This window comes from Lactuca sativa, chromosome 8, assembly GCF_002870075.4.
Source record: "Lactuca sativa cultivar Salinas chromosome 8, Lsat_Salinas_v11, whole genome shotgun sequence".
Taxonomy (NCBI): Eukaryota; Viridiplantae; Streptophyta; class Magnoliopsida; order Asterales; family Asteraceae; genus Lactuca; species Lactuca sativa.
In genome coordinates, this window is record NC_056630.2 from 276,072,563 (window position 1) to 276,080,751 (window position 8,189).

The 8,189-nt window shown below is 34.6% G+C and overlaps 1 protein-coding gene and 1 pseudogene across 1 annotated transcript; one reads left to right on the top strand and one right to left on the bottom strand.

The window, feature by feature from the left end:
* The first annotated feature begins 1,455 nt into the window (after window positions 1-1,455).
* Window positions 1,456-2,774, top strand: LOC111902119 (deSI-like protein At4g17486; annotated as a pseudogene).
* A 763-nt stretch (window positions 2,775-3,537) lies between these two features.
* Window positions 3,538-6,252, bottom strand: LOC111902108 (probable arabinosyltransferase ARAD1). Its single transcript, XM_023897981.3, has 4 exons — window positions 5,417-6,252; window positions 4,699-4,995; window positions 4,521-4,616; window positions 3,538-4,328 (listed from the first exon to the last, which is right to left on the bottom strand). The coding sequence occupies exons 1-4, from the start codon at window positions 5,927-5,929 to the stop codon at window positions 3,912-3,914; spliced, it is 1,323 nt and encodes a 440-aa protein (XP_023753749.1). The 5' UTR covers window positions 5,930-6,252; the 3' UTR covers window positions 3,538-3,911.
* Between the last annotated feature and the right edge of the window lie 1,937 nt (window positions 6,253-8,189).

Consider the following 8,189-nt stretch of genomic DNA (forward strand, 5'->3'; position numbering starts at 1 on the left):
GTTAGTATGTTAGTTGTCTTTGTGTCTCTTGCATGTGTTTATGTTTATATGTCTTCCAGGCTAAGGCCCAATGTCAGGCGGGGCCTGATGGATATATGTATGTTATGTATCTCTGTGATTATTGCATGTTTATGTGTTTATTTTGATATATGTTATTGTATGTTGGGCGGGGCCCGTTTTACCGAGCTTAGCTCGATGTCGGGTGAGGCCAATGATGGGCGGGGCCCACTATATGCTTATTGTATGTTTGGTATGTGGTATTTTAGGGGAACTCACTAAGATTTGTGCTTACGATTTTTAGTTTATGTTTCAGGTACTTCCGGTTGTTTGGAAGAGTTCGGGATGACTGCATTGCACACACATCATTGAGATTCCGCTATAATGTTTTGCTCTGATGTATGATAAATTGATACATTGGTTTTATTCATGTGTTTGGATGTTATGGGAAAATATTATTTTATTTATTATTAAACTGAAATTTTTTGGACTATCTTTCTATATTCGAGGTGAGTTTCCTTACCGGGTTTAGCGGGTTGAAGGCACCAAGTCCGGCCCATATTTATATTATGTTGTTAGTATACTAGTTGTCTTTGTGACTCTTGCATGTGCTTGTGTTTATATGTCTTCCGGGCTAAGATCGGATGTCGGGCGGGGCTTGATGGATATTTGTATGCTATGTATCTCTATGATTATTGCATGTGTATGTGTTTATTTTGATATATGTTATTGTATGTTGGGCGGGGCCCGTTTTACCGAGCTTAGCTTGATGTCGGACGGGGCCCGATGTCGGGCGGGGTTTGATGCCGGGAGGGGCCCACTATATGTTTATTGTATGTTTGGTATGTGGTATTTTGGAAAATTCACTAAGCAATGCTTACGACTTTTAGTTTATGTTTTTGATACTTCCAGTTGTAAAGGGAAGAGCTCGAGACAACTGCATTGCACACACCATTGAGATTCCGCTATATATATAATATATATATATATATATATATATATATATATATATATATATATATATATATATATATATTAATTTGGTGTTCCCTTAGGAACAGTAGGTTTTTGAAGTGTTGGACTTTGGCCACACATATTTGAGGCATTTGTCACTTTTAGTCCCTTTAATATAGGGTTTTAATTTTGGTCCCTTCTGGTGAATGCTTGGTCAATGGCTAGTGGTGGGTGTGTGGACTCTAATTTGACGTGTCCCATTTCTCATTCTTCACCGTCTTATTCTCCAATCGAATACTTACACAGCTCATTCTTCACCAATGTGCCTTTAACCCACAAATGCCTATTTGCAATATCTTCATGTCACGAACTTCCAGTTTTCCATCTTTTAGGGTTTTGTAGGGTTGGGAGTTTAGGGTTTACACGGTTAATCTTCATTTGAGAAAAAATTAGGAGCACTGAAGAGAGGCGAAGTGGTGTGTCTGCAAGTGTGCATAGCTATAAAACGAAACAACACGGTTGTTTCTGATGAATTCATCTAGAAAGCTTAGAAATGGAGGAAGTGATCATGCTTTGTTGTATCTCAACGTATATGATCTCACCCCTGTCAATAACTAATTCTGGTATCGAAGGTAAACTAATTCCAAATTCAAAATTCAAGACGACTGAATATATATAATTTGAATTCGATTTCTCCCAGATTCTATTCAACTCCCTTATAATCATAGATACGTCTGACTTTCAATATTGCTATCAGATTCTTGAATTGATAAACTAACCTAATCAAGAAAAAAATTAATCCGATTCTCAACTTTCATTATTTCAATCAAAATCTAAGTTTTGATTTCAAGTTTTTGCTATATCAAGTAAACATATGTTTCTAGATCTCCATAATCAACTCCTATCTGAGATTCAACAATCAACATTACCAATTTCTACTCCTATCAATATAATCATTGAATTGGATTCGAATCAAGTAATATCTTTTACATTATGATATGATAATCAGTATATGACATGGAATATGCATTGGAGCACACGAGTACCCAACCAGTGGAGTCTTTGAAGTGGAACCGAAAAGCTGCCTAGGATTTATCTTCAGGCGTTCAATTCCTTTGGGCATCACCAACATGTCTCCTTTAGAATTCCGGTAATTTATGGAGCATCTTCCTAATAAATATTATGGTGATACTTATCATTTAATAGCAAAAAACTGCAATCATTTCACAAATGAAGTATCAATGCGACTCACTGGAAAACCAATCCCCGGTTGGGTCAACCGGTTGGCTAAACTCAGTAAGAAATTATATCCTCCTCCATTCATTTATATCATTCCACTTTGAAAGATTCAAGTTTTGTAGATTTTTTTTATTTACTTTGAACAGGGTCTTTCTGCAACTGTTTATTGCCTGGAAACAGTCAAGTTGCAGCTGTTAGACATCTACCTGATCATGCAACAATTTCTGGTGAGATTTGATTACATTTTTGGACAAATTACAGAAATACCCTTATATTTTAGGTGGTTTTGTAGTACAAATTGTTGTTGAAAATTGAAACAGATGAAGAATCAGATTCTGGTGATTCATCTTTAACAAAGGGGAGTGAAGAAGATGAAGTGGATGATGATCATCATCATCATCTTTTGACTGAATCGAATAGTGATATGGCATTTTATGGATTAAAAAATTTTACATTTCAACTACACTTATATCTTCAAATAATGTTGATTTGATATGTCGTCTTCAATTTTTCATTTGCAGGCATCAAGTGAGGTTCAGGGTAGCAGATGCATATTCCATTTGAAGAGTGATCTAAGTTTATGATCATATTCACTTCTGCATATCGATTGATAGATAAATGTACAACACAATCTTTGCAATTCGGATATATAGATTTAAAATAATCATTTTACTTTTTTGTTGAAAGATATATTTTAAAAGTCCAAAATGCCCTTGAAATATGTGAATACCATCTGTCGGCTCATGACATGAGCACGCAAGAAGTTGTGCCTAGAAAAGTTTATCATCAATCAACAATCTCAAGGCTAGATGTCAATGGAAGTTAAGCTCAACACTTGCTAATCAATTAGAAACTGTATATAGTACTGGTTCTTTTTCTTTTTAATATTTAAATCTGATTTACTCTATGAACAGTGGGTAGTAGATAACAATAATATAACTCTTTATAGAGCTTACCGACCCATAAAGCATGGGTCTCTTTCTAGTTTAACATAAAAAAAACAATTTTTTTCAACAGTTGATTAATGATTAGTACAAAGAAACAATTTTGATTTATGTAGAAGGTTTGGCTTAGCTTTTGAACAATACTCAAAGTAAATTATCTCTTCAAAAACAAACATCAATGAAACTTTTTTTATAAATTTGAAGTTGCGCCCAGGTAAAAGAAAAAATTGAGATTTATTTTGCATAATAATATAGAACTTATTATAGTCAATCTAAGCAAAATATTTTTTTAAGATAAATTGGACGTGATCTAAAACAAGAATTGTCAAGGCTATAAATCGAACTCAAAACTTCTCATTTTATCATTATATACTTGAACAAATAATTATTAGGGTACTTAGGGTTAATGATTCAACTTAATCAACCATCTATCAATATTTAACCAACCAAAAAAAAAACAAGTATATTTTTTCCCATCAAGGGAATGTAACACAACTATGATTCCACGAATAACAATGAATTATACAAAAATCTTTTTAAAGTTAATGTAAAAAAATGGTATACTCCATATCGGTCACAACCAATATGAGGGAGGTAAATCACAATATCCACAGAGCAGAGCAAGGAAGTAATGCCCAAACTTAAACAGGTGAGACCCCTCTGATGGATTTTCACCTCCTTACCATTGTCAATGAGTAAACGGACAAACTTGTCCGTTTACACTGCGACTTGGTCAGAGTCGGGTGAGATTGAGATCTCACCCGACTAGACAGACGTTCATCGCCACCAATCGGGCACTTTTAATCTTTGAGTTCTATGTACCGCAAGTCTTTCATCCGGAACTTTATGTCGTACTTGTCTCCATATCATATTAACCGCATCGTCTTTTTTTGGAGGGTATTGATATTCATAATGATGTGTGATTTCTTTTAGTATTTTCCACATTTGAAGCCATTTTTCTTTGGGGATTTTGCGGAGCTGTTGGACCATGTATCCGGGAACTAATGCCTCTTTCACAGAGAAAAAAATTGAAAATTTATTGTAGTCTAATTCGTCCTCAAATGGTAGCTCGATTTGGTCACTCACAATCACGGGGACACAATGGCTTACAATAGCATCAAATAGTCGGTTTGAGGAAGGAGTGTCGCCAGCTGGATTTAGACAAAATTTCGATGACCGCATCCCTTGAGATGACTGGTGCACCAAAAATCAATTCAGAACAGACAATTTTGTACTGTGTTTACTGTGCATTGGACTGGTGTCAATAGGACTACGTCGGGTCTTTTTTTCAAAATATAAAAGATGATAAAATTATTCCATATAAATAAAAACCAATAAAATTATTATATAATCGTTATGAATTATATTGATATTAAAGGAACTTACAGCTTTGATACTTTCTCCTGTAGCATAGCTGGCTTCATAGTGAACATCCTCGTAACCACGTAGTATCTTTTCCAACTTAGCACGGACAATACCTTCCTGCACATCATATTATTGACAATTTAATTTACTTTATTTCTTGAAAAAGAAAGAAATTTGTTAAAGTTTGTTGATTACATACAGATTTTCTCACTGTTCTCCCACGAAAGAAAAGAAGGGTAGTACGTGAATTGTAAGGATCTGGAACATCATCATCCAAGAAAGACTCCATTACATGCATATAAGGGGCAACAACGTCTTTTCGCAGATTGGACATGACTCTAGAGTACCTCCCAAAATCTGCAACTATAAGAATGGATGCATTCACCTCTTCACGGAGAAACCTGAAAGCATTGGGGTGATGCATTGGGATTACATGGTCTCTTCCACCTGTTCTTTGCCAATAAGTAGATTGCCTTAAGAACTTAAGGATGTCAACCTGTAATCACAATTCATAACCATCATGTTCAGCTCCTTGATGAGTAACAAGTTTTGGGGATTCAGTTGTACAAACTCTACTGAATGGGATTTAATCATTAATTAACTAATCAGCTTCAGCAAGACCTAAAGCTAAGAATTACAGTAAAAGAGAAACATTTTTTGAGATGAAATCAAGTACTTTTCAAATTCAAAGTAAATCACAACATTCTTCAATTCATTTGAAGTTTTCATCTACAAGAAATCAAATCATTATGAAATCGAAGTTGAAATACACTGCGTATGATATTCATAATCAAATATACAGCTGTTTTGAGGAAGGGAGGCGTAGATCATATCATAATGTGCTTAAATTTTAGCTCACAATCAAACAGTGACAAACAACTACAGCTATTTGATTAAGTATATCGATTGATTCTTACCTGCAATTGCCTGTCAATCTCAGTATCAGGATCCGTCATGTTCTTCCCGTGCGTATTGAAACTCAATGAAGAAAAAAAAGGTACGAAGAACACGTCCGCTACCTCCGGATCCGAAACCCTAACCGCCTCACTACTTTCAGCCTTCAAACAGTTTTCACACAATAGCGACGCCATCATCCAATACTCTACACTATGCTGTTGCTTTAACCCCGAATTTCGCGGCCACGGCGGCAGATTCCTGGATGTCACCGGAGAATTATCATCTCCTCCGGCGAATTTCCTGCTCAACATAGCAACATTAAACCTATTCGGCAGATCATACATGAAAACTCTGAGCGGCGACCCGGTGCGGCAAGGTATAACAGTGTCATTTCTGGTATTTGATAGGAAAGAGAATTGAGATCTAAGATCAACTGTTCCAATTCCTCCTCCTAAACCTCCAATCGTGATAAAGTAAGTAATGAAGATGATGCTTAAGAAGATGACGAGTGATACAACTGATTTACCAATCATTTTTGTGGCTTAAATCCAAAAGGCTTCTTCGTTTGCATATATACATCTCCAATTATGTAGATTTAGTCAAAAAGTGAGAGAGTTTGTGTGTGTGTTTGAAGGAAAGAAGGTTTCGCATAGAAGGAACGTGTGGAGAAAAGGGGAAGACTCGAGCGGTGTGTTGACGAGTCACGGTGCTTTCCTGTTTATTGAATGGTGTGCGGATCCGCCATTAACGAAGAGGATCTTGCTATGTGAGTTGTCTATTGGTGCAAAAGCAATCAGATTTATCAAGACCAACAAGCATACCAGAAACAAAACACAAAATAGATAAAAGCACCCCGAGCATTATGTTTCTATGATTATTATGTACTTGTATAAAATGTTTTTTTTACGACTTATTTTATAAAACTATTTAATTCATAGTAGTTTAATTGTTGTAGAGATTGAAATAAGTGTTGCCTATGTAAAAAATAATAGGTCAAAAAATTCAAAAAAATTTTATTATAGGCAAAAAAAAATGTTGTCGGTCCCACATTGGGACACCTACTAGGTCAGCCCTTATTTAATTTTTTTTAAGTATCAACAAATTTATTTTATAAAAGTATAAAACTGTGTAATGTTTTTTTAAGTATCAACAAATCTATTTTATGTTATAAAAAAAACTATTTAACTTTTTTTAAGGTATCAACAAATCTAAGTTATTGTTTAAAATAATGAGGAGTTTTTAAATATGCTTTCAAAGGGCAAAGAACTCATTCTTTCTTGAGCAATTAAGGTTGCGTTTAGTTATGGAAAAATTGATCGTTTTCCAGAACAAAACTCCAAGAAAAATAAGAATTTTGAAAACGTGTTTAGCTCGTTTGTTTTTCTAATTTTTTTTTACGGAAAATGAAAATTTTCTGTTTTCTAAAATTATAAAGAAGTTAGAAATTTTTAGAAAAACTGATAATCATTGTTTTTCATATTTTTCTGATTCCAAAATTTTCTAAAATATAAACACACACTTACTCTCACCCCACCCACCTCTACCTACAACCCTACCTTAACACCCTCATCCCACCACACCACTACCTAAAAGTTTACATTTAATGTTAGTTTTAAATAAAATAACATTTTTTAACCAACTTTTGTCAAAAATATCAGTTTTTGCCCAAATTTTATACAATTTACATTCTCGACTCAATTGTATTCTAATTTACATTTTTGGCCCAAATGTATAAAAATTTACCTTTTCGGCCTGAGTACATAGAAATGTGCCTTTTCGACCCAATTTTAGTGAAATTGACATTTTCGGCCCAAGTGTATGAAACTTTACATTTTCGGACCAAAAGCATAGAATTTATCTTTTTGGCCCAAGTTTGATAAAATTATCATTTTCAGCCCTTATAACCGAAAAATAACATTTTTGGCTCAATTTTGTTTAAAATGACACTCAAGCCCACAAAAGTCCAAAAATTTACAAACTTAGCCCAAAAACCGTGAAAGCCCAGTATGAGGCCCATTTGTGAAAATTTACACTTTTAGCCCTTTTAAAATCATAAATACCATAAAGATCCATATTTATTCAATACAAATCCTTTTTGGTCCCTTCAAAATCGTGAGTTATATAATAACTTCACTTTTTGATTATTTTGTCATTTTTGGCCCTCTTATGCGATTTTCTTAGTTTTAAACAAACTTGTAATGTTTTAAACCTTTTCTTTGCATAATAACTTGTATCAAGTGTTATGTTCTACAAATATCATCATATTTTAGCATATTTTCGAGTTTATGAAGTTTACAACTGAAACATCCCAAAAATACAAGCCAAATAAAAATTTGTTTTTAAAACCATTTGACAAACATAATCTCATCATCATAAAATAAAATCATCAAACATATATTTCGAATCTCATAAAATCTATCAACAAATAACTGTCTCATAAAATATCATAGTAAACTCCCAGGCTAATCAACTGAGGTGTGTGTCATGCCATCAACTCGAGCCCTTCCATTTGCTAGCTGAAGTACCTGAAACTGTAAGCACGAAGCTTAGTGAGTTCACCCAAACTACCACATACCATACAAAGCATATATAACAACTATTGGGCCCCGCCCAACGCATCGAGGCCCGCCCGACATCGGACCAAAGTCCGGAATAACTTGGGCCCCGCCCACTGCATCGGGCCCCGCCCGGCATCGGACCAAAGTCTGAAATAAACTAAATCATAACATAAACTCAAGCATATAACATACTCACATAAACTTCATCGGGCTTGCCCAACATCGGACTGGATTC

Coding starts and splice junctions, on each gene's coding strand:
- LOC111902108 (XM_023897981.3), bottom strand. CDS start 5,929: ATGATTGGTAAATCAGTTGTATCACTCGTCATCTTCTTAAGCATCATC. Junction 4,996..5,416: donor AGATTGACAGGCAATTGCAG/GTAAGAATCAAT, acceptor TTGTGATTACAG/GTTGACATCCTTAAGTTCTT. Junction 4,617..4,698: donor GGAGAACAGTGAGAAAATCT/GTATGTAATCAA, acceptor TATGATGTGCAG/GAAGGTATTGTCCGTGCTAA.